Here is a 27882-nt window from a genome sequence, read left to right on the forward strand (position 1 = left end):
GCTTTATGAAAAAGAAGGCATTTGCTTTTTGAAGCCAGACATGAAGGTACAGATCTAATGGTCTGAGGGCACTTTTACAGAAACAAGGATTCATCTCTCAAAAAAACCAAAAGAAGACTATGGATTCAGGAAAGGACAGCTTATGAGGCAGAATTTCTTGTAAACATGCTGCTCTTCAGCATTCTGTAAAGCAATTCAGCAGAAAGAGATCTAATGCTTAGTTTGATTTGCCACCAAAATCAATAAGAGTGAAGATGTTTCTAAGGAAATCTCCTCGGCTGTAAGATCTTATGCTAGAGGACCACGATGAGAAAGTGACTCTGGCTCTTACTCCCCTACATGCAGCTTTGTTTTCAAATTCAACTCTCGCCCTGTTTCACGCTGAAGAGTGCCTGCAGTGACTTGTCCTCATGTGACATCCAGAGAACTCCTGGCCTAAGAATTCCACAGGTCAATACATCCACAGCTTTTCCTGCCAATCCATGCAGTATCATTAAGAACTCGAACCTCATACATTTTTATACCATTTCTGATTCCAAATAAAACTTAATTTTTGAGGCATCAAGTGCCATTCTTTTTCTGTCCTCCAGTGAAACAAAGGAAACAGGGTGGTATTAAATAGTTCTTCAAATATGATATAAAATCACACAATTCTCACTCGTTTGGAAAATGAGAAAGAAATTGAGTTTCCAAGAAAACAGAAGCCTGACTTAACCCTGAAGTTCACCCAGAGCACTCTGGTTCCAGGCAACTCATGCTCAAAGTCCAATAATTAACCATACAATAATTAGCTACTAACATTTGTAGATCTTACCCAGGGTAAACAAGCAGTGCAGCAAGATCAAAGTTGTAGCTTCAATGTATTTTTGCAAGTTTAACTGCTGCCTCTTAGCAACTTCCAAATATAGTTGAGGATTTGATAAGCACTCTATTTAGGCTGCTTTAGGAAATTATTCCACTTCAAAGTATCTTTCCCAAACATTCAACAAGATAAGTTTCTGTGTAATGTACTGATCTTGTCTCAGCTACTGAAATTAGTTTGTTTTTCTGTTTGGAAAACAGAAGCTATTTGAACACAAAGACTGTTGTCAAACAGTTTAATGCTATATTTTGCTCCATAACTGAAGATGATGATACCATACAGGACTGCTTCCTCATGCTTCCTCTGAATGCTATTGCTTTTCAGTTGCTATTTATCCAGCCCTGTGTCCTATTCAGACACTGAAAAAGTTCTGCCTCATTACACTGGATTTCTGCAGTGTGCCTCTCCTCCTGCAACTTCCCAGGTGCCTGTTTGTTCTACACTGAGAACAGCCTGGGCATTACTTAAGTATGTCCTGTGCAACACAGAGGTGCAAACAATGGCTATGTTCATGAAGGAGGATGCCTGATTAGGGAGCCTGACTGATATAGGCTGACAAGTTTTTTAAGGAATGGAAATAAATTCCTGAGAAGTGTAGACAGCTTCAGCCACCTTCAGCTACCTTGTGACTGTAGAGAGCATCTCCTATTCCTTCCGCGAGATTTATTCCCCTGTGCCCTTGTAATTTTTGTTTCCTGTTTACTGAACGTGGTGTCAGCGAGCTCCACTTCATAAGAGAAGTTTAAGGCAGGGCAGCGTTTAAGGCAACAAACCCACAGCTTCACCGTGCAGCAATGACATGCTTCATTTACTCACATTCAGAGGGAACCTATCAAAAGGCACAGAGCACACCACCTTCTTTTACTGCTACTTCCTATACACAAGGAAGACACACCACGCTGCATGACAGAGTAGAAAGAAAGCATTTATCACCTCTAAGCTTTTCAGCTGATTTACTGTTTTATGCTAACGTCACTAAGCACAAAAATACACTCTACTCACCAAATAAATTGCTGGAATGTCCTTGCTTCGATATGGGTTTCAGTTCGTTTAATCCCCACGCGTAACGTTTATAATTATCCCAGGCATGTTTCATCATCTGGAGGGAAACGAAAGCAGGATTATGGTGTTGATTTAGCAAGAAGCCACAGCAAATACTGACTTGAGAATATACTCAATAGTAAATACATTTCATTCAATGATTAATTAAATTCATATGGCACGCATTGGAAGTGTGAAGTGTTCAGTACAGAGTAACAGTGGCACTGTTTTCTGGGTGGCAGTAGGATGGATACGCTATGAATTCCATCTCTGTCCCATCAATCTCTACTATTTGGTTTAGGCTGTTAGGAAGTTCTTCACAGAAAGAGTGATTGGCCATTGGAATGTGCTGCCCAGGAAGGTGGTGGGCTCACCATCACTGAAGGTGTTTAGGAAGAGAAAGGATGGGGCACTTGGTGCCATGGTTTAGTAGAATAGAATAGAATAGAATAGAATAGAATAGAATAGAATAGAATAGAATAGAATAGAATAGAATAGAATAGAATAGACCAGGTCAGACCAGACCAGGTTGGAAGAGACCTTCAAGATCATTGTGTCCAACTTATCATCCAACCTAATCAACTAAATCATGCGACCAAGCACCCTATTAAGTCTTCTGCTGAACACCTCCAGTGATGGTGACTCCATATAGTGTTGGATGATAGGTTGGACTCGATGATCTCAAAGGTCTTTTCCAACCTGGTCTGGTCCATTCCATTCCATTCCATTCCATTCCATTCCATTCCATTCCATTCCATTCCATTCCATTCCATCCCATCCCATCCCATGCATGTTCGTGGCCAAAACACTCTGAAAGTTAATTCATTTTTAGGAAGCTAATTTCCTGTGTTAAGTATCAACTCAAGAAGATTTTATTTCCCTTAAGCACACACCTCTGAAACTGAGGGCAGTATTATGTTGAAAGAAGTTTTTTCTCACAGAGTAGGAATTTTTTCAAGTCACAGTTAGGCTCACAGTAGTTTTCAGATTCTGGCAGAGTCTCTCATGCATAAATCCAGCTGGCTCAAACTCAGTATGGCCTAATAACAGAAGGAAGCTAAAGTGGGCAGGCACAACACCTAGGAAAGGTTTTGAGGCTCTTATGGTATCATGTTCTTTGGCCACAAGTTCTACTGTAGGTATCAGTAGAGGTGCACTACAAATAAACATGGCTTGGGGAAACTGCCTGAAAACTCAGCACAGCAGCTCCAAGGTATGAGCAAAGTACACTCACTTCAGAAACCTGGGCAGTGGGTTGACTCAAGGACACCTCACACTCTCTACCACCACAGTCAGTCAAACATAACCCATGCTGTCCTGTTTGAGGATGGTCCAGCTGCACAGCCATGCTCCTGCCGCTCTAAGCAGGTCCCACACCTCCCTTTACTACACACCACCTCTAATGCTGACTCAAGGAAAGTATTCTTCTAAGTGCCACCACAGGCAGCCTGACTTTACATAACAAAAGGAAAGATTTTATTTCCATGTAGCCCCTCCTCTCCTATTCCACAAAGCAGAGCCCTGCTGGAATGGCAGCAATCATCTTCTAGACAAAAAGTGACATTTTCTGGCCTTTCCAAAGACACTGCTTCAGGGTGTCACCTGACAGCACTGCTCCGTCCTTGTCTTCAGACTTCCGGAGGCCATGTGTGTCAAGAATAATTCTGTTAAATAACAGTTATAATCCTAAATTTAAAAGCTACAGCCTTGGGAAATGCTGAAAATAGTAATCTTGCACTTTCTACCTCCCCCTTTCCTTTGCTCAAATCACACAGAGAAATCATGTCAACTAAAAAATCTACATTAAGGCAGACTATAATAAACGACAACAGATTTTCTAGAGTGCTCGTGAGTGCTAGTGTTTGCTCATGAGAGCAAACATTTCTTTGCTGTTTACAGAGGCATAAATGCACATCTCTCCTGCAGGAAAGTTCAAGGATGCTAATTTACTCTGGAGTCTTTACAGGCCCAGCCTTACAAATGCAAAACGTGACATCTGCATTTAATAAGTGAACAGCTTTCAACCGGAGGGTTAGCATGGTGCTAGATCTCAGCCACAGGGCAGCCAGGCAGAGGCTCTGTGGAACTGCTCTCAGTCCATGCACAGCATCAAGGTGCTGGATGGCAGCAGTGGTGTGCCTTGCTTAATCAGTGCAAAACGGCTTAGGAGCTCTTCAAGGACAGAACTAGTAATAGGCAGCTAAGTGGTAGACTTTGTGGGATACTCCTCATCACTAGCTACAGGGATCAAGATCAATAAAACTGATCTTTTGGTCACAGAGTAGTTTCCAATTTACCAGTTGAAGTTTTCCAGTAACTTGGCATGTTATACAGGGAACATTTCTTCTGCCATGCCATCATGTACCAAAAATGTAAGCTCACTACCAATGTACAAATTCCAGAGCATTTCAGTAGGCTAAATCCTCCCCTGCCATGAACCTGACATTTCCTATGCCTTGTCAAAGTCTATTTTCTCCTAAAACCACATTAGAGCCTTTTAAATTTGTTTAATCTGAATATGGGAACGAAACACACAAGAGTAGCTCTGTTTTACTTGCTTTGGTTGGGGTTTTCTGGAGGTTTGGGGGTTTTGTGTGTGTGTGTGTTTGTTTATAAAAACTAAACATGTCAGTAAGAGGTCTGAATCCAAGTGCCTAAACATGCAGCATTATAACTCACTGAACATGAGAAAAATAAAGTAAAACAAAAAAATGATCATATTTGTTCTCCAGAAGCAGAAATAAAGCTGTTTTCTGCAGCTACAATGCTGGCCAACCAGCAGATAATGGTAATATACTCCTGTTTATTAGTATTTAAGTTACTGCCAGCTTCTCTCCCACACAATGTCCACGTAAGCCACTCAAAATGTGCAGAAACCAGTTCCATTCAAACAGAAACACCCAAGAGTTCTGGAACAAACACTTGCCAGAACACAAGAGGGATGCTGAATCAACACAGTTAAGAGTGGTGTTTGCATGCAAACTACTGCAGTACCAGGTGGAGTGAAAATAAGAAGAACTTAATAAGGTTTATTTTTAGCAGTTACATACAAGCTGGGGAGATGTCAAGGAGGACATCAGAACAAGAATTCAAGCAACTTCTCTTAAGGGGAGAAAAAAAATCATTGCATGAAATAGTATCATCCTGACCTTCAACAGAGATATTTAAACTGTGCCAAGACAAGGAAGGAAGGCAAAAGCACAAGGTACTGAAAAACCAAGGAAATTAAGAGAAAAGTTTAAATAAAACCCAAACCAACCAGTAATAAAACACCAAAGAAAACAGTTTCCCTATCTAATCTCTACTAAACTCTTATGGCTGAGTAATTTCAGTTTACACTCAGCCTTATACATATTTAAGTTATTTTCACTTTTAAACTTCTCCTTATCAGAACTACATGTTTGCTCAGCCTAGTCTCCCTGAATCTTCTCCTTCCTGTTGTAACTACAACTTCATTCAGGATCAGCAAGGAGAATGAAGGAAGTCCCTAGAACTAGCGAGAAACCTCTCTATGTATATTCCACTTAAACTTTCTTCCTGTACAAATCAACTTGCATGGCTGATGACCATATTGGTATGGAGTTTGCATCTTTCACAACAGCCCACATGGGGTTTTGAATACGTGGCTGAAATTTACTCTGATAACACAGCAGTGTTTTGGCTATTGCTGAACAGATCTTGGACAACATCAAAGCTTTATTTTTCCAGCTTCTGCCCCTTTCCCCTCTCCCCTTGATAAGCAGCATGGAGAGGTGGCCAAGAGGTTGAGAGAGGACACAGCTGAGACAACTGACCCCAGCTGGTGAGAGGAATATTCCCTACAAGGTACTATCTTGTTCAGCAGTAAAAACTGGAGTGGAGATAGGAGGAGGTTTTTTCCAAGGTGGCTACTGCTCAGAGACTGTGAATCAGTCTGGTTGTGGGAGGCAGTGAGTGCCTCTGCATCACTTCTCCCTGCCCCTCCTTCCTTCACCTAATAAACGACCTTTATGTTGACCCACCCAGTTTCTTGCTTTGGTTCTTCCACTTCTCTCCTGAAGTTGTGGCAGGCCAACAACTGTGTAGGTGTCTGGCTGCTGGCCCTGGAACCATGTCTCGTAGTATCTCCAGTTCAGGAAATCTGTGACCACACCGCCTCCCTCAGCTGGTTTCTTCGCTCTGATGACAATATTGAGCTAACCATTAGCAAAACCCCAAGCTTTAGAAAGCCTTGCTTTCTTGCATTCCATTCTGCTTACTGTGAACCAACAACTCAACCCAAATTAGGACTCGGTGAATCACAATCACAGGACTGAGGTTAGGATGGACTCTAAAGTCCCAACTTCCGTTGAAAGTTCTATTCTCAACTGTTTTTACAGTCCACAAATACCAGCCAGATTTCAGCAGAGCTGAAAAACTTCACAATCACTGCAGAAATTTGTTTTTAGTAAACACAAGAGTACCTTTGAAGGCAATGTCACCCACCAGGATTTCTCTGTGAACAACTGTAAGATCTCTTTCAGCTGCTTTACGCTCAGCCTTCATAAAGTCACGGTGCACATTTAAGAGCTGTGTTTAATATGCTCTTAGAGAACTGACAGATTATCAGTGTGAAATTTTTGATGCTACACAGCCTGTCTTTTGTTCATTTGAGTTATCAAAAGTATTACATTTGTTTTTCCATCATTTTCATAGTGCTATTTAGTGTAATATTGCACTTCAAACAAAACATGCTATTGAGTCTATTGATCCTGTCTTGAATAATTTGCATCTTGGAAACATGAAGTAATAGGTCAATTTTTCTCTAGATCTCATTATATAACTTTTTTTCCCCCCCTTTTCTATGATTAGGAAGCAAAACTACACTGTGAAATCATTTAACTACTTCCCTTGTTTCAGAGCATGATCTTTTGTTACTTTTCTCATTCACTAGTACTACTTCAGTAGTACTTCAAACCCTCTAGTTCAATCTTCTCCTGCAGTTCCTGCATGTAATCATAACACATTCCAATGCCTTTTCCATCCAGAAGTGTTTTGATCACTAGTAACTGCCTTGAATTCCTTTAAAAAGTTAAACTGTATTTTCAAAGTAATTTTTAGCATTATTCACAACTTTTACACCCTGTTCAGACTTGCTCCACAGTGGAAATTTGAGGTAAAGGTGTAGGGTGTTCTACTGCAATTGCTGCTTCTTCGCTAATTAGTTCATAACCTTATCTAAGCAGACATGCAGATATGACTAAGAGTGACACATGTCTGCTTCTGTTTTTTTTCCCCCCACTGTCTGCTGTGATGCTAGAATGTTGACAACATCACTTTGAAGTAAGTTTTCACAAAACAAAACCTCAAGATTCACTTCTTGCCTGAAGACCAAGATTGATCAGAAAACTAGTTCAGATTCAGATCAGGCTTTCTGTAGGTAGGGAGGCTTTCTGTAAGTAGGGAGGCTTTCTGTGTCCAGTTAGATTTCAAATTCAAAATTAACACTTATAGCCAGCAGAACTTCATGCTAGATTCTTCTATTTTAAACACTGTTTTTTTTCCTAGTTTTGTTTCTGGGATAAGGAAATTTATCTCAAATAACCAAAATAGTTAATCTCATTGGATACTGTTTAACAGAAGAAGCTACAAATGACAACATACTCCCTTCTTCTACTGGCAGCAGCAAACTGTTTTTCTTCTTCAAGCCACAGAAATCCTGTCAGTAAGAACCTATATATACATATATTTATATATATAACCACTTCTCATCTGTCAGCAGTGAGATTATTGCAAATCAGGAGCATGACAGATTTCTGGTGTTTAGAACCTCATTTCCTAATGGCATCATCCCGAGTTAAACACAAGCCACACACTGTCAGTGCTCGTTTAACAGTGTCTGCTGAAGTGTCACTGTCTCCAATTTAGCAGGTGAATGATAACCATGCTCCAAAGCCCACACAGGCTGCAGGAGCTCCTGTCAGCGTTTCCTGATGGGACTTCTACTTAGCCCAGTAAACCCTCAAAGGAGATTTTTGTATTGGTTAATTAACCAGTTACAAGGATTCCCAGTTGCTGTTTTCCACTAAGGGGTAGCTAGAGATTTGAGGAACGTTTAGGTGCTTGCCTTTGAGCTCATGATTTCATCTTGCACTGATGGGACTGAAGAAAGAACTCTCTAGCAATTTAGAAGTTCATCCAAGCGTGCTACCCACTGTGGGGGGCACTATGCATACTGAATGGAAGAAATACCTGCAGCTCTTAAAATGACAACAGAGCTAAGGCAGCCAACCTCATTTGCAGCATTCTCCATTAACATTAAGCATGCACATCATGCAATGAAATATTTTATATGGTTCTGTATTTAATGCTTTGTATTACAGGGATATGTGAGCAAACTACATGCAATTAATTTCCTGCCTGCAAAAACAAATGAAAATGAAAACAATTACAAATCCAAGACCCAACAAACCAATATCTGCACATAAAAAAGGAACTATTCCAAGGATTAATTCATCAAAGCACTAAAAAAATCCTCAAACAGAAAGCTTGACAGAAATGTTAAGTATTATTCCCACATGTGTTATGTTAAGTTACAGATAGGCTTCTATTCTTACATTTCTCTACTCCACACAGTAGCTTGTAAGCCTCTTCAGCAGTATATTAAACTACCCAACTAATATTCATCATATGCTGTTCTGGGCATCACTTGTTAACCAGGGACAGACACTGCACAGTGCTTCATTCTGTTACACGCTTTAAAAGGAATAAATTATCCTATTAATTTTGTAACAAGAATTCTAATTAAAAGGTATCCAAAGAGACCAGGAAATCTGCAGGTAAGGCACTTGCTGCACTTACTCTACTGCTGTGTGTTTCATCTATAATGCACAAGCACACAGGAAAAAAAAATGAGACTATTTTGTGTCAGAAGTAATTGATAAGATCAGCAGCCCCACTGCTTTGATATGCCTGCACAACAAAAAGGAGTTAATTTGGAAAAGCTTGTCTGACATACCCACTCCTTGATGATAACAGCCATGTTTTAGTCGTTTGTCAGGCATACTGTTCTTGACTGAACAGCAAAGTACTTACAAAATTGTTAATTTACTGGAAAACTGGAGATATTAGAGTGCTTTACAGTTAGTTTCTGAGAGCTGGGCCACACTGGCATGGTTCACTTTAGCAGGAGTTACAGGGTGACAAGACAGATAAATGTAAAGGAAGACCAGAATTCACTTCCATGCTCCCAATTCTAGCATCACTCAGTGCAAGCTGACATCTCCAGCCTGCTTCTTACTGGGCACAGCAACACCACAGCTGGAAGAAAAGCAAACAGAAGCATCCTAGCTGAGACCCTTCCCTTGACTAAACACTAGGAAGGCAAGAACAATGTACAACCCTTTCCATGAAGTGCATGGTGCCTGCCAAAGGTCTGGCTAATTCTAGCCAAATGAAATTATCAATTTCAGGGAAAGAAAGCCAAGTGTAATTATCCAGACCTAATAAGACAACATACCTTGAACCACCCAAAGCAGATCACTTTTAGCTCAGTTTCAGATGAATTCCCTTCAACTTCCAACTTGATATACAAAAAAATCACTATTTTCTTCTAAAACTGAGGGGTTTGGATGATATGTTTGTTTCTCCCTCCAGGTGAGCTACGATTTGAGCATGTTCTGTAGCCATTTTAAGAGCTTTTCCTGAAAACGTCTGCTTTGGAAGCATCAATTAAGATCCTGCATCAAGGTGAACTTCTTTGGCCTCCACCTCTCAGGGGGCAAATCCAGCACCACACATTCTCAGTAACTACACCAGTGGAAGAAGAAACAGAAATATACCATTGAAGTGGAGCACTACAAAATTGAGCACAGATCACATGAATGTTGAAGATACTCCATTTTCAACTTGTTTCAGTTGCCTTTACAACTCTCTATACACACAAGATGGAAATCTTAAATGAACCCATCAAGTCATCCAGTTCTGAACAAAAGAGCAGCCTACAGAGTAAGCTCCTATCTTACAACTTAGCAACTGTTACCAAGAGGTACACTTCAGAAAAAAGAATTGAAGCCTACAGCTTGTCACTCAAGACCATCACATTTCTCTTAAGCTAAGTCATCTTCAAGCACTTCACAAAAATGTCAGATGGACTCTTTTTAACAGAGAGACTGAAGTATTATTTCTTTATTACTAGCATAAGAGGCAGATGAGGTTTCTTTAGACTACCTATTACTCCCACTGTTGGGATTTATTTTTGCTTTAATCTCTGTAATATAGACAAAGCAGTGACTCCTTTTTCCTCATTATACTCACTGATGGCTAATTTTCAATGAACCAAATCACACACCGAAGTTTGGCATACAGTGAAACAGCCATGGGAAGAGAAAAGTATCACATGATAATGTGCAAGAACTCGAGTCACTGCTCATTTCTGACAATAACCAGAGAGAAAGCTGAAGTACTTTCACTTAAAACTGAAAAGATTGCAGAGTTGTAGAAGAACCTGATATATTTCTTTGATCTCATGCAGAATTAGTAGCAGCCTCTGAAGTTCATGTATAATTTGGCTGTCATGAAAGGGAAAGAAAAAGAAAGCCATTTGTGGAAATACTACTCTTATGAAGAAGAGTGGGATGTGCAGACTCATCCCACTCAGAGGTTTGGGTTTCTTTTTTCCCCCCTGGTTTACTTACGACTTGCTACAGCTTCCAAGAACCCTCAAGCTGAAGTGTGTACAGCTAACTGCATGATACAATCATGCTTTTGTTTTCTTTATGTTCCTACTCTTCTTTAAACGGTTATTTGGTAAGGTTTGCTCCTAATTAGATCATAAATTATTCATGGCATGGACTTTATCTTCTACTTGTTTGTTACCTGGCACTATACAGCAATTCTGCTACTGAAGTTCCCAGTCTCAGCAGGGGTAATGCAAATAAAAAATAAGCACAGTGCTATGCAGTACAGCACATCCAGATGAAGTGATTAACAACAAGGTGATTCAAGCTGCTGTTTCAGGGCATGATTAAAACCCACAGAAAGGAAGTAAGGTGGATTTGAAGAGCCTGTTTATTTTATTTTCCCACATTTTGAGCTCTCCATCTGCTTACAAGTTTTACTCTGCTGCTGAAGTCAGTAACAGGCTTTCCTCCACCTCATTACAAGGAAAGTGTTGGCATATCCCAGCCTACCCGGGATGTCTTTCAAAACACACCCAAGCAAGAATAACAACCAGGAAACCAGTAATGACCCATTAGAAGTTTCACCCCCTTGCAGAATGAGTCTACACTCATCCCACAATCATGCTTCCCTAGCAGAGCAGAAACTGGGATGGACAAGAGACTATCTTTGCTGGTAAGAAGTTTTATTTGGGATAGAAAAGTCACAGACTGGCAGTGAAAGGCAGAATTTTAGAGATATTTTCTAAGTGCAATTTTTCTTTAGTTGCACCTTCTTTTATTTAGCTGCACTCCTTTGAAGCAAGTATTTTACAACTTTTTCTTTTCATAGCATTTTATTATTTTACTTAAAGAAAAAAACAAACAGGAAGCCCATGCACAATTAGTAGATTTGGGACTATCACCAACCTATTAGATAGCTAATAACAACATGTAAAAACACGAACCAGTTACAAAACTATTACACACCAGTTAATGAGAAGCCTGCTAAGCTTATCATTGTCACTGAAGTCACAAAGTGCAGGATACTTTGAGCCTCCCAAAATGCTAGGGCCTGGCAATAAATATTTTCTCAGGCCATCAGCTTTCAACAAGAGGTCAGACCAAATTATATCAAATCCTTAACCATGTATCGCTGTCAGCTCGAAGCATTTTTCTCCTCTTCCCCTGCCCTGAATGAGTTCTTCCTATCCACTCCTCTGACCAATGTTCAGTTAAAGCTGAAGTACACCACTGATAAAGTTCATTATTGTGACCATGGTGAAACTGCACTTCAGAAGTCAGAGAGCCTGCTCACTGGAAAAGCACTTACATAGTTCAATCTGATATAGGGCTGCTGCATGGATCAAGGGTTAAAGTCTGCGTCATTCCTACTACCCTCAGAGAAGCATCTCCAGCCTAATAGCCTGGAGGGAGAGCAAAAGGCTTGGACTGTTTCCCAACAGCTGAAAACCAGTTACAGAGGTCAAAAGCAAATAATAATAATAATTTATGACCTTTCTTATATTTTTCCCCCCCTCCTCTTCTTGACATTTTTAGCAGTGACCCAGAAGACGAGATGTAGTACACCCTTATTGTGCTTGCAGGTAACACCAAGTTGTGAAGGTCAGGGCTGGGCCAGCTACTAGATGAGTGATAGACGCCCTCTGTTAACCCCTCTGCCTTCCCAAAGGGAATTGGATTAAAGGATAAAGACTTATGGGATGGAAAACAAAACCCACTTTGATGCAAACAATAACAATAACATGAAATATATACAAACCCAGTATTGATTACAACCCCTGTGATGGCAATGACATCACCACTGATGCTGTAGCAGGCACTGGGAAGTCCCAGACTGGACTCAGCTGCAGATGGGAACTGGATTCAGGAGCTGGATACATGAATATATGGATTGGATTCGAAGGCAGAACAGAGTCCTCCTCAGACCTGTCCACTGAAGAAAAGAACTTGGCACTTGTGATCCCTCAGCTTTATCCTGAATATGCTGTCTGTGGAATGGAATGGAATGGAATGGAATGGAATGGAATGGAATGGAATGGAATGGAATGGAATCCCTTCTTGATCAGTTTGGGGTCATCTGCCTTAGCTGCTCCTCCTTAGAAATTTGTAACAACTGCTTTTATCTCCTGGAAGTAATTTAACCTTTAATTGGCATCCTTTCCAGTGCTATACATAGGATATCAATGCTTTACATATTTTTCTTATATATCCAAGTGTTCCTCCACAAGAAGCCTTTATAAATGAGATAGGAGATTATAATACTGTTAATATTTCAGTAACACTGCAAGAATTTGAGAAGAGCTGTCAAAAGCTTATGGAGAATGCCTGTGCTTATGCTTCCATAGCAGACAGAAGAAATCAGATGCTCAATTGTACAAGGAAATGAATGGAAAACCATAAAACTGATATGCAATTTAAACAGCCAAAATGAATACTAATGGTCTGTTCCAATCATCTCCTGGCAGTAGAGGATACAGAAGAAATAGAATTCAATTACAGAGCATAGAGATATTTTCCTCAGTGGGAAAGCTGAAAAATTAGCTCTACTTATTTGTGAATGAGAGAAAAAGTAAAGGCATATTTAAAGTAAGGGCTCCTCCTGAACATCTTTGTAAGAGAGAAAAGGAGAACAAGGAAAACACAAACATTAGTTTTGTTACTGAAGCTGCAAACACTCAGGAATCCTTGCCAGAAGATACAGACAGCGACAACTTAATGGGATACTGACGGATTCGAGAGAGCAGATGGTCACAGTGGCCTGAATTTCATACTGCACTTCCTAAAGTGTAAGCAAAAAGTGCTTCAAATGCCTTACAGCTTTCACAGAATAAATGGAAGCCAACCCCAGTTTGCACTATCTGTAACACAGCTGATGGTGTGACGACTTTTCTGCAGTGCAGTGTTATTAGCAGGAGACACCTTTCAACCCACCTAGTCATCAGAGTCTCATTCCCACAATGGGCAAACAACTCAGGTTTGTACTGCTATCTATACTTAAGAGTTTCTCAGTATACATGGTGCCTCATACAAACACTTAAGGTACCATAAAAAACATAAGAGATGGGCTGCACTTCCGTAACACAATGCAGTCAGATATCTTAGATCTCTGCCCCTTCCTAAGCGGGAACAGGGAAGTGACCTACAGAGTTAACAGACCTGAAGCTTGGAGAAAGAAATGACCAGGGATGGGACTTGTTTTCCAGAACACATTACTCCCTTCTTGTAACTCTCTTTGTCAGGCAGCTATGTCAAATAACTCAAGTTTCCCAGATCAGCTCTGTTGATTGTATACTTCATTTCAAGTTCTTCAAAACAGATCAATCACAGTATTTATTGTACTTAAAAATACAATACAGAAGAGATCAAGTCTTGGCTCTCCCTCAAACTGTTTTAGATTGCTCAGCCTCAACTATCCAAAATAATCCAGGGAGATTGCAGCAGCTGTTTTTAAAAACATACTTTAAAGATAAGCCAAAATATATGGCAAAAGTGAAAAGCAAAACATTCAGTCATCATAATAATGGTAAAAATAGCTATGTCAAGTCACTGAGCTACAAAGTGTCTGCTAGAGTAGAGCTGGGAGAGAAGTTCCTGCTGAAAACCCAACTGTCTCTGTTCAAAAACCAGCTCTCCCTCACCCCCATCAAAAGCAAACAAACAAGAACCCATCCACATAAATCTCACTTGCTGTGGACAGAAAGCTGAATCTGACAAGTCCCCTCCAGGCAGGCTAATGGGTGAGGGACCTCAGCAGGCAGGGACCAAGCTTCCCCGGCAGGCTGCTTGACAGGTCCTGTCAATTTTCATTTCTGGTGACTGGCTGTTCATGAGCAAATTTTGAAATTCAGTCTGAAGATTCTATGTCTGAGTGAAACATTTTGGGAGAAAAACAAATAAATTGTCCTCCTGTCTCACATATCTTACCTAAATATCTTTTTTTTTTGTTCCACATGAAATGTTTTTTTTCAGGCTTGAAACCTTTTCCATGACTGTTATTTTCCAGCTACCAAGTCCCCTAATCACCAGTACAAACAGCTGTGGGTATCCTAACATAAAGACTTCAGGAAATCCCCAACCACATCTATAGTTTACCTGTACTTCAGCATTTATGCAACTGTTATTCTGCAATCTTTTCTGGGGCACAGACACACAGCACTAGACTAAGACTTTCTGTACCACGGGGTAGAAATGCAAACGGCACAGCCAGGCTTGTGGTGCCTCTAAGCAGGTAACACCAACAAGTCGGAGATGCTGCAGATAACAGAGGAGACGTAGTGTATATGCAGAGTGCTTACCCTGTTCTGTGGCATCATGAACAGGAGAAAGGGCAGGCAGGCACCAGAGATAACAGGAGCAGAGAATTCAACAGAATTTACTCATCAACAGAATTGAGGCCAATAAGGAAAGGGAAGCAGGGCTGAGATGTTTAATTGGGAAGCAAGGAGGATGGAAAATAGAACCTAGAAAGGGAAAATGCAAGAAGGGAATACACAGGGAAGCAAATCAAATATTCAAGGAGGCATTATCAATGCATCTTGGAATAGGACAATAAATATGTTGATGGTCTTACCTGCATCTGATTTATACAATGAAAGGCAACCTTGGTGCTCTCCCTCCTGCTGGTGAGGGAGCAGCTAGAGGAGACCTAACAGAGTACAGGATGGAACAGAACTTTCCTCATATTTGTAGCCCATTAACTGAGCATTAGGGTAATAGCAAAGTAATTCTGTTTAAGATAGGTATGAATACTGTTTGTGATACTCTTAAAATACCTCCAGCATTTATCCTCAGGAACCTTTTTTGGTTGTTGTCCCTCTCTGAAACACAGCTTTGTCTCAGTACATGCCAGGCAACTCCAGTTCAGTTCCTATCCCTGACACACATTTAGGAACAGTACAAGCAAGCAGAAATAATTCCTATGAGTAATAGGAGCATTCAAAGCTTGAGAGTCAGAGACTTTCAGAGCCAGATGTGATGTTTTTGTGACTAATAATCCCCAGTAGAGTTTTCTTGCATGGAATTACTCCACTGTTTTCTGCACCTGTGTAAATTTTCAATCTATCTAACAACCTGCAGAAAGGGCTCTACAGCTCCACAATATAATGTGTAAAGAAGAAGTTTAATTTTGTCACCAGGTAATTTCATTTTATGTGCCCTGTATTAGACAAACAGCAATATTTCTCAGAACAGGCTTAAATAACACCACTCAATACACCATAAAAGTTGATGTCATTATTACCTTTTTCTCCAAATCACCCTGCATTCCTGGAAGACACTGAATCTATTTAATCTTAATTTTGAAACAAACTACGCTTTTATGATGCATTTTGGCAAAGATCCTTGCGATGGAGAACAGACTGACTGTCAAAGATGTGGAATTCAGCTTCCTCCTAATTACCTACTGTTTGTGCATTAGAAGGAACTCAAGTGTTTTAAAGCTGCCTTAGTCCATGCGTTCAAAAATGTGGAAGCAGTTGTGATTTTCACTGAAATACTTCATAACATTCATCCATAAAACCCTTAGATAAAACAGCCAGGTGTAATCACAGCGCACAGCACCAGCACAGCACCAGCACAGCATGATCATGAGCAGCGCCCTTTTAGTCATCCTGACACGCAGGTCAGGCTCAGGGGTGACCTCATTGCCCTCTACAACTACCTGAAAGGTGGTTGTAGCCAGGAAGGGGTTGGCCTCTTCTCCCAGGCAACCAGCACCAGAACAAGGGGACACAGTCTCAAGCTGCGCCAGGGGAGGTTTAGACTCGAGGTGAGGAGAAAGTTCTTCACCGAGCAAGTCATTCATCATTGGAACGGGTTGCCCAGGGAGGTGGTTGAGTCATCGTCCCTGGAGGTGTTCAAGAGGGGATTGGACGTGGCACTTGGTGCCATGGTCTAGTCATGGGGTCTGTGTTGATAGGTTGGACTCGATGATCCTCGAGGTCCTTTCCAACCTAAGTTATACTGTGTGATACTGTGATACTGTGATACTGTCACCTGTCTGTGGTCTCGCTGCCTCACTGATCTCAGAATCAAATTGCAGAAATCCAGAGCTTTCCATTTTTAAGGACTAAGATACAACAGTTAGCATGTTAAAAACTCCTTAAAGGTGACAGTTCAGGACAACAGATGTTTCAGTCCTTCAAGGATATTGCATTTCTTCAGAGTGATACAGAGCTCCCTTTTAGAGGAGGGAAGTCAAACACACGAGCTATTTAGAGTTGCTTACAGCCTTCTCAAAACCACAATGTGTTCCACTCCTAGAACAACTTCTTTCACAATGTTTCCCTTCACAAATGAAAGAGGAAGAAAGAGTTGTTACTGTAATACTATGGTTGCACCAAAATGTGAACTCATTCACTCCAACATCACAAAAAGTTTGAGAGAGATATTTAATTTCTTCCAAATGCTGCCCTGCTGCTGTGCTTGAGATTGACACAGAAAAGCTACGTCTGCATCTCATTGCAAGGTTTCCATCCTGTAATGACCACTTGAAAAGAAAACCAACACAAAAATCCTCCTGACAGATCTGTGGGTCTGCCTTGTCTACCCACTGGCACAAAATGCTGAATTACATTTCCCAGGTGCACAGGAGAAGACTGACCACACAGAGCGAGCTCATTGCCACACCATGGCTTGCATCTGCAATAGCCATGTTTTGTTTGTTTCTGTTTTGAAACCAGGACACCCTCTAAGTCACTTGTTTACAGACAAACACAACACATCCTAGTTGTTTCCTGTTAATCATGAAAAGCAAGCCACAGCACCACTTGAGTTAGGTCTGCCAAGCAGATGGACTATTTCAGGACTCTTTGTTTGACTGTTGAGGCCTCAAAGGCAACCTGAAGACATCTGTTCTGGCACATCCAAGTTCATTTTGATTATTCCTTGATTTGGAGCATGCTGTTAAGAGCTACTAAAATAATACTTCATTGTTCTGAATCTGTAGTAACGCAGTATTGCTGAGACATATCTATATACCTGCTGCTTTGGAGAAGGAAATGGGTTTGTTTAAGAATTATGGTATTAGAGTCCAGTCCTTTCACATGAACTAGCATAGCAGCTTTGAAAAAAGCTACCAGGCAGCATGCTCTTCTACTGCTGAGCCTGAAATAGGTCACTAACCATTGTTCCTGCTAAATCAAACCAGACCCCTCCAGAAGTGTCACACCAGTCAGAGCCCACAGCTGAAGTGCTGAAGCCTGGAGCTTTTGATGTCCTGCTCAAGGCAGGAAAGCCTCCAGGCTGTGCAATACAGGAGAGGAGGTTTTGCTCTTTTGTGTAGTGCTACTGCAATAGGCTTTCCGTTGGAGCCAAGGACTGAAAGCCAGGCCTGTTGTTGGTCCCACAAACACATCAATGCAATTAAAACAAGCAGCAGCTCAGACTCCCTTCTCACCTTTTATATAATGGTACTGCTACTTGCTGACAGATAGTAACCAGAAGCCACAACAAGAAATGATCAAGCTTAAATACTGAGCAAGCATTTTATATTTTTTCTGAGGAAGTTTTAAAGTCAGCATCAAGTGTACATAACCTGCTTCAAAAAGACAATAATGCCTACTGGTGCAAGCTAGGGCTGTAATCAGACTGCAAACCAAACCCAAGGGAGTGCCAAGCAGAATGGGAGCAGAAGGGTCTGCAGGAGATACAACACATCAGAAATACATCTGCATTTGGCGTTTCCTGGCACCATTAAATAGACTCAGCTTCAAAAGTTACAGGCCTCCAAAACACATGCCCTGAAATTTTTGTTTAATATTTACAGTCTGGTGGCATTTTCATTGGCTTTAGTAGAAATTCCTTGCTGCCTGCATTTTTGAGAAGAGCAGTCCCTGTGGAATAGCATTCACCTTGTGTGAAACTGACAGGTACTGCCATAATGAAAGGACACACTCCTCCACTGCAATGCCCTCATTCTCAGCTGTTTCTATTCTCAGTACTGAAGAAGGGATATTGTAATGCTTTAAGAAAGCATTAAATAAAGCCAATTTCATGTCATCACATCACAGGTATTCTTACAAGGTATCCAGTGCCAGAGTTTAAACCCTCAGCCCAGCTGGAGTGATCTACTGATGATCCCGTACGCATACATTAATATTCTTCTTGGGAGCAAAACTACTGTAACCCATTTGTTCACACAAGGATAGTTTTACCAGATCAAAGTGAACTATAGCTTTCATTAGCATGGCTTTCATCCACATCATAAAGCAAATAAAGGAATAGATGTTCATCATATGACCAAAGCTTCAAGAAAAAGAACAAGTGTTCTACAACCTGCCCTCGCTTCCAGAAACATTTGGCCCCTTGCAGTTCAAAAGGCAGTGATTGCATATATATCTATTCTATGATCAATGCCAACACTGGCACTCTGCCTTTCATGGAGAGAATTGTTCAGCAGCAAGGTGTGTGCCAAAAAACCACCGCGGTTTTGGTGAATTATCTCTAGCTTTGATTTGGCAGAGTCATGGCTGGTTGGATTTTTAAGCTTACTGACAAAAGGCAAGGAAGAATGAGAGGAACGTGGGTTTGTGCTGATCTGGGAAAAGTGGTTGACTGTAAAGATCTTCAAAGCTTATGAAGATGTAAAAATCTGGGGGTTCTCCCAATACCTATTACATTCAGTATTTATCTAGAGAAACAGAATCAAACAGGCTTGCAAATAGATGTTGAAAGAAATGAAAATTCTGCTAGAAAAGAACCCACAAAATATATCTAAGTTCACAGGGAGGTATTACTGAGGTCATTGCTACTTCAGTAATACCAACCAGATCCCAAAAGCTGGGGAGCATGAATGAAACTGGGTGATGTTCCAAAGTGAGAGGGATTAACTGTGTGGATTAATGGTACAAACCAGAACAGAATAGAACAGAATAGAACAGAACAGAATAGAATAGAATAAACCAGGTTGGAAAAGACTTTTGAGATCATTGAGTCCAACCGATCACCCAACACCATCTAATCAACTAAACCATGGCACCAAGCACCCCAAATTCTTTCTATAAAGACCTGATTGAGAACTGCTGATTAGAACTTTCAGCAAGCTATAAAACAGTGAAAAAAAAATTGAAACATCTTGTGACTTTCAAAGCACATGCTGTTCTTATCCAAAGAAGTCTGCATTTAATTAGTAGTAGCAGCACTTCTGAGAACCAAAAACATTTCTCTCCAGCAGCCCAAAGGGCACAAGGTAAAATACACGAGTAATAAAACATTTTATCAGACTCCACATGACAGTCACTAGTACACCTTCATACACAGCTATACAGTTAAGTTTCAAGAACTACTTTTCACCATCCAAGATGCTAAACAGTTCCTCCCTCCTCACCAGCCAACACAAGGGCCTTCCCCAGGTTTCAGTCTCATATACATTGCAGAAGGGCTGTGAATCATTTATGCTCATTACAGCAAGAACAAACACAAATAGAAAACCGGGCTCCAATCCTACCTGAAGATATGTTTTAAGAGATGGCAAAATTTATAGTATGGCTCTACTTCTCTGGCAATAGTTCCACACAGAATCACAGAATAACCAAGGCTGGAAGAGACCTCAAAGATCATCAAGTCCAACCTGTCACCACAGACCTCCTGACTACGTTAAGGTATGAGTTTTTTCTTTGTTGGTGTTGGGTTTTCTTTCTTTCTTCTCATTAACATACAGATGTGTTCATATATACATGCATACACACAGAGCTTCTTCCACTTCACTGCAAACACTCTTTTATGTATTAGTTTCTTGGGTAAAAACATGGGACAGCTGTGGTGTTCTCAGTTAACAGTATTCAAATGAAAGATAGAATAGAATACTAGAACAGAATAATAAACCAGGTTGGAAGAGACCTTCAAGATCATCGTGTCCAACCCATCAACCAATCCAACCCACCCAAACAGCTAACCCATGGCACCAAGCACCCCATCAAGTCTCCTCCTGAACACCTCTAATGATGGTAACTCCACCACCTCCCTGGGCAGCCAAGGTTTCCTTCACATACTTTCACTGTTCCTTGTCCCATTAGGAAACTCAGTTTCTCTCCTCCTATTTATCTTCATAGAATTCAGTCAAGTCCTTAACTATTTGAAGGAAAAGATGCAAGTTGAAATTAGAGTGTGGGTTTTGTTGGGTTTGTTTGTTTTTTCTTGGTTTGTTTTGTGGTGGGGTTTTGTTTGCTTGGGGCTTTTTGTTTTGGGCTTTTTTGTGTTTCATTTCAGGTTTTGGTGGTGGTGATTATTTTCTTCTTTTGGCTTTTCTGTTTGGGGCTTTTATTTTGCTTGGGGTTTTTGTTTGTTTGTGGGTTTTTTTTGGAGGGGGAGCCTGGCAATAGTGGGAAAGATCACACAAACCCAATTGCCCACTGTTTTGATTACAGCACTTACACCACCACCCAGGATGTCTCCCACAAACAGCCTGTTTGAAACTGGATATTAGAGCGCAGCAAGAACATCCAAGAGAAATTATGAATAAATTATTTTCCTTCCAATTATAGAACATTCACAGCTCGTTTTACAGCCTGCAGAGGTTTCCCACATTACACAGGACTAATGGCAATGTGCAGTTATCAAGTGCAAGCAAATGGTTGTTGGTGATGTTGCAGTAAAACCAGCCACAGAGCTCTTAGGTAAATGCTTCTCCATGTGGACATAAGGTAAAGCTGGCAAAACAGACACTAGATGTGTTTGACATTGAGGTAGTAGATCACATCCCCATTAATTTGCACTGCAGTGCTCACAAGAGCACAGAGGAGTTTTAAAGATGTTTTAGAGACCTGCCTTTGGCACCAGCAGCTGGCCTAGTTCCTTCATCAGAAAATAAAACAGAACTTATTTTTCAAACAGTGCAATGAATCTGAAGTGGATAAGAAGCCTCATGGCAAATAATGAATAAAATAATCATCACAAAAATACTGTGTTCAAACAGAAGGCAAGAAAAAAAACCCACCATAAAATACCACCACAGAACATAGTAATGGGTAATTAGCACACTAAGAAGCTACTATAAAGTGACTCTGAAATGAACATGTGTAAAATGTTGCAGTCTAGTAGTAAGTGTTTAAAATAACCTTGTTCTAAGTTCTCAGGATCAAGACTACAGCTAACAAAAAATGTGGGTTTTTTTCAAGGCCCTGCACATACAGATTCACAGATTGCTTGTGTTGGAAGGGACCATCAAAGGTCATCTTGTCCAACCTTCCTGCAGTCAGCAGGGAAAACAAATAGATCGGGCTGCCCAGGGCCAAAGCAAGTCTGATCGTGAATGATCAGAGGACCATTCACCTAAGGTTTCTTCTCATACACAGAAGATCCAAGCAGTCCTTCTTTACATCAGAAAATGAAATGCTGAATTTTTACTTCAAGTCTCAGATCAAAAATGCAAAAGATGCAGCTACTGGTCATGCTTTGGACTGCTAAACAAGATGCAAATCAACTTACTTTCTTGGTGAAATGAAACACCCATCCACAGACTTAGAAAACGTAAAGAGAAAAATGCTAATGAAATCTAACCCCAGTTTGATCCCTTTCTGAAACTCAGAAGCCCTTTCCTCAAACTCATTCCCATCAACAGTACTTTACAGCTACCTTTCCACACTTTAGCTCAAGTGTCAAACGCAAACTACAGGCACAGTGTTCCCACAACAAAGGATCATAAAGCTAAGCAAGAAGGAGCTTATACATCCCCTACTATAGCTGGAAAGAGCTTTGCTACTCATGCCACAAAATCACAGTAGGCCTATTAAACTGAAGGGATGCTCATGTGTTGCTACAACACTTGAAACCTACCCTTTTAGAAGCAACTACTGAGTTTGGACTCTGAGCATGAGGCTATATAAAGAAATAATTCCTTGTAAAAAACATGCGTGTGTAAAGCCAGACCTCTTTGAGATGTCAGAAGTGACAGAAAATCAAATGCTGAAGAGTTGGACTCTCATGTATTGGCAGTGCAGTACAATAGTACAACCCAAACATTTACAGTGCCTGCTGCAAACCATGGAAAAGACACAGAAAACAGATGGAAATTTAATCAAAACCAACAACTTTAAGCTAGTGATTAGGCCTTTACGAATCATAGAGTGCATTGGGTTGGAAGGCACCTTTAAAGGTCTTCTAGTCCAACTGACCCTGCAGTAAGCAGGGACATCCCCAACTACATCAGGTGGCTCAGAGCCCCATCAAGCCTGACCTTGAAAGGCTCCAGGGATGTGGCCTCCACCACCTAGCTGGGCAATCTGTTCCAATCTTCCACCTCTCTCATAGCCAAGAACTTCTTCCTCATGTCCAATCTACATCTACCCTGCTCCGGTTTCAAACCACTCCCACTTGTCCCTGTGCTACATGCCCTTGTAAGTATTCCCTCTCCAGCTTTCTTGTTGGTCCCACTCAAGTACTGAAAGGCTGCTGCAAGCTCTCCCAGGATGAGAAAACTAGTGACAAAGGACATGAAAAAGCTCAAGCACCTGGGGTCTTTTTTTCACTTTGGTCTTTTCCAGCAAGGCACATCTATGGGGCTTAAGTGGCAAGAGCCTGAGGAAAGGTGTCAGATAAATGAAGAACAAGCTAGGAACAGTGCACTTAAGCAAAATGGACACACACATCAGATGAGATGCTTCGGACAACGCTGAGGCATTTGGCTGATCTCATTACAAGGTTTCTCTAGATCATCTTTGAAAGGCTGTGGGAACCAAAGGAGGTCCCTGGTTACCAAGGCAAAAATACAAGGAGGAAGATCCGGGCAACTACAGGCTAGTCAGTCTTACTCCTAACCTTGGAGGGAAAATGGAGCAAATTCTCCTTGAATCTATTTCCAGGAATATGAAGGACAGAACCACCTTTGTGAACAGTGAGCACAGTTTCCCCAAAGGCAAAAAAAAAGTGCTCAGCTAACCCAGTTACTTATTATGATGAAGCCACTGCATCTGTGGAGGAGGACAGAGCAGCAAACATCATTCACCTTGACATCAGCATGCTTTTGGACACTGTGCCCCTTAGCACTACAGCAGCCAGAAAGGCATGGATTAGATGTCTGCTAACAAAGCTGATGGAGAGCAGTGACTGGACTGATAAGCTGAAGACAGCAGCAAACAGGTCAAAGTCTAGCTTGCAGATAGCTACAAGTGACGCTTCTCTGGGGTTCACCTGTGTGACAGAGCAGAACACACCCTCAGCAGCTTCATGGCTAAAACTAAACTCCAGCAGTCAAGAAGGTGGAGGGCAGAGGACCTAAACAAACTGAGCCCACAGAACATAATGGAAACTTACAGGCTTGAAAACAGCTTTGCAACAAATCTGCTGGGGGTCCTGGTGAACAGCCTGTTGAACACATGTAAGCAAGGCCTCCTTGCTGTGACGAAGACTAACTGTACAGTGGGCCACACTAGCAGGAGTGCTTGCTAGTAATGGCAAGCAATTAACACTTTCTGTGTAGCATTCCTGATGCCTTACATGGGGAACCTGTTCTTTGTTTTCAGCTTCCTTGTACCAACTAGAGATTAAAATAATAGTTTAAAAACTGGATACATGACAAGAGATAGATGGAGCTGGGTTTGCTTAGACTTGAGAAGGCTTGTTAATGACATAGTGGGTGCCCACAGAGAAAAGGTAACCAAGCTCTTTATGCTGCACAAAGAAAGGAGAAAAAGGTAGCAGTCACCAGCTGCAGCAAGAGAAATTCTGACTACATAAAATAATAACTTTAAAAAATCTCAACAATGAGGGTCTACAGACTGGAATATGTTTGTCCAGAGAGGCTGCATAGTCTCCCTCCACAGAGATTTCCCACACTTGAGTGCACAAGACTCAGCAAGCTGACTGAAATTTGAAGTCAGCCCTGCTCCAGGGAAGAGCTCAGGCCTCCAGAGGTCCAGCGTGAGTCTGAATCTCTCTCCTCAGTAACAAAATCCTATGGCAAGCAGAAGGCTGGGAGAAAGAACAAACACAGGATGTACAGGGTGCATAAATGCAGAACAACTCTGTCTCCATAATACTTTCAGGTGATCAAGCTACATATGAAGTACTCTTTCCATGAAGTCTGAAAACTTTCTCCAGAGCATCTACTTCCTGGAAGGTTTACATTTATATAATAATAAAAAATAACCAAAACCCCAACTTGAGCAAACCTGGTTATTGAAGTACAAGCAAGCTTTTTGCTCCATCATAATGTTCTGGATTTTGCTTGCAGCATTTTCAATGTAGATGACTATTTAAAAAAGCCAAACCAACAAACAAGCAACCCACCAACCAAACCCCACAAGACAAACAACCCAAACCCCCTACCTATGACGCCTTTTACTGTTTTTCAAGGTGCTTATTCAGATGAGAGCTTGCTCCCAACAAGCTACATCTTCAGATATGGACAACAGAATCTCTCACTGACTAACTGTATGATAGCTCTGGCTCACGTGAAGCATATATGGAGAGAGATACGACTAGATCTGTCTCAATATACCACTACAGCCGATTTTCTGTACAGAAACTGCACAGAGCCTTACAGGCTTTTCTTCCCAAAGGTCATTTCTTTAAATGCCCTGCTTGCTCTGTGACATCACTCCAGCCCTTGACAAGATCACACATTTCTGGGAAGAGGCAGTTCAGGTTCAGTGCCATGCTTACTCTAGAGCTTTGCAGAATAAGACATAAAAACCATCAGTCAACTCGCGGTTTGTCTTTACATGGCTGAGTTTTTCCCGTGGTGATTCTTCAGACCATCTCACCAGAACAAAGAAAGCAGCATGCAGCTTTGAAGTATTGTGACTGTATAAATATGAAATGTATGTAACTCTTCTGCTCTCTAAATGGTAATTAGGTTTTGTGTTGCATGGTGGGGGTTGGGGGCAGCAATTCATCACTGCAAATGATTACCATCTATTTTTCTTCTTTAATCCCTGAAGAATCTAGTAATACCACCTAGGTTCAACACAAAACTCAAGAGTGCAATTCTCGACATCACAGATGGGTGGAGAACTCTAACCACAGTAACAGGCAGCCGATTTTCCTACAGACGTAGCACGGGCAAAGCTTTATCTTAAGCATCGCCACTCAGTGCACCAACAGATGTCAGCGCTCAAAGGCAGTGAGAAAACTGACAGTGGCGTTAAAGACTGGGGCTGCATCTGCGTGTAGCAGTGAATAGTAAAACTACTATTTCCTTAAGCACTACACTTGGAAAGCAAAATGGATTTTAGCTTGGTATTCTTTTACATGAGCTACTTCCTATTTCTTTGGAAGAAAGTGTCTGAACAAAAGACATTTCAAAAGGCACAGGGGTGTTTATTATGCAGTGGACTAAGCAAAAGAAAAATATGCAGATCCTTTAAAAAAAAAATAGCCTCACAGTGGTCTGAATACTAATTAAAGAAGCAAGCCACACTGATCTGATGCAGTTCCACTGTAACCTTGTAAAAGCACATACTGGCTTTGAATAAATAACTGAAAAAGTAGGTTTATTGTTGCCAAGCAATAAGATCCCCCCCTACACAAGTCAGATGATGTAAAGTCCTGGAAAAAAAAAAGTATCAGACATTCCTCCCTTTCGACTTTACTCAAGTAAACAATAGACAGTACTGCCCCTAGCCTGGATGTCAGCAATAGCTGGCTTCACGTGAGAAGTGCAAAGCTGCATGCTTTCACATTAAAACTGCAATTCCTCTTTCTGCCCAGCATCAGGAAAGAAAAAGGAAAGCTTATTCTTCCAAACTCATATTTGAGGAGTGCACAGGAAGTCTTGTAACAGCCAGATGTTCCACAGACATCAGCTCGCGCACGGAGCAGAACCACTTTGGTTCTTTGCTCAATGCTGTCAACCATCTCTTCAGTTCTTCATGTATTTTTTTTTACCTTAATGGAGATTCACATTCAAAAAAAAAAACAACAAAGAAGGGAGACCAAGTTTCTCAGAAGCCAGATTTGAATTCACTTGCTTTATTCCCAAACCAATTTAAAAGCCAAGGCACAACATAGTTTCCAAGAGGGAGTGGGAGGACAAATGAAAGTAGATTTTACTCTTGTAGTTACCTTTGCATAAGAGACTGCATATCTTACTGTTCCCACAAGGGCTGTGAATGTTTAACAGTTGTAAGAATGTAACAGCAGGTTATGTGCTCATCCAATCTGTTTGAAAAGCTTTTAAAATTAGAGGCATCAGAATGAGCAATACCTGTTTTCTTCATAAACACCAGCTATAAAATCCAATCAGTTTACTGCAAAGAGTTATAGCAAGTTGCCATATTACCTCATGCAAGCACTTCTTGGTTACATCAGAGTTCAAACTGAAGATTTCAAGATGCAAGAAAAGCAAACTGGGAGTTCTACTGCCCCTACTTGCCTTCTTTCAAAACAGCACTGGACCAGCACATTTGATTTCAAGCATTGCTTAAAACCCCTACAGCTAGTGATCTAAACTTATAACCAGGGAGATGGGTTTAGCCTCCCTCTGTAAATAAACACTGTGGTTAGCAGCAGTTTAGTGGCAAACCACAGCTGCCCATGAACTAGACTCCAAGCTCCAGGTCTGAGCTGGAGCTGACACGCCCATGCTAGAGACCTGCAGTGTAGGAAGGAGTGAAGACAGCCTTTGCCCAACACACAGCAACCAAACAGGACCCAGGTCATCAAGCTCTGCTCTTAAACCTGTTGCATCATCCAATCCTGTGCAACTCACTAAACCCTCCTGACCCCTGGAGAAATAAAAAGGAAAACAAAAATCAAACTGTTGCATCACAATGGTTAAGTCCTTTGGACTCTGCAGGTGAGGCTGATGAGCACTGCAGTACAACAGCAGCTTAACCACAACTCTGTAAAACGTTTCATTTCAGCTGGTTTGGGCAAGCACAAGCTTTACTATTCTCACCAATTATGTTTTCATGACAGACTTGCAGATCTGATTATAAAAAGTCATGAAAAAGAGTAAAACAGATGCTTCGTAGAACTGTGCACGCATTCTTGGTATGACATGCTTAAAAAAATCAGATCAGAGGGCTGGAGCACCTCTCCTATGAGGACAGACTGAAGGAGTTGGGGCTGTTCAGTCTGCAGAAGAGAAGGCTCTGAGGTGACCTCATTGTGGCCTTCCAGTATCTGAAGGGGGCCTACAGGAAGGCTGGGGAGGGACTTCTCAGGATCTCAGGTAGTGATGGGACTAGGGGGAATGGAATGAAGCTGGAGGTGGAAAGATTCAGGCTGGATGTAAGGAGGAGGTTCTTCACCATGAGAGTGGTGAAACGCTGGAATGGGTTGTCCAGGGAGGTGGTCGGGGCCCCATCCCTGGAGGTGTTTAAGCCCAGGCTGGATGAGGCTCTGGCCAGCCTGATCTAGTGTGGGGTGTCCCTGCCCATGGCAGGGGGGTTGGAACTAGCT

The 27882-nt window shown here is 41.3% G+C and overlaps 1 protein-coding gene across 1 annotated transcript in view; it reads right to left on the reverse strand.

Moving 5' to 3' along the window:
- Positions 1 to 27882, reverse strand: part of MAN1A1 (mannosidase alpha class 1A member 1) — a 142350-nt gene that overhangs the window by 105175 nt on the left and 9293 nt on the right. The window contains exon 2 of the mRNA XM_068162309.1: positions 1865 to 1961. Coding sequence (XP_068018410.1) covers positions 1865 to 1961 — 97 coding nt within the window. The remainder of the gene's footprint in view (positions 1 to 1864; positions 1962 to 27882) is intronic.

This window comes from Melanerpes formicivorus, unplaced genomic scaffold, assembly GCF_026170545.1.
Source record: "Melanerpes formicivorus ecotype bairdi unplaced genomic scaffold, bMelFor1.0.p_v2 SCAF_63, whole genome shotgun sequence".
In the NCBI taxonomy this organism is placed as follows: Eukaryota; Metazoa; Chordata; class Aves; order Piciformes; family Picidae; genus Melanerpes; species Melanerpes formicivorus.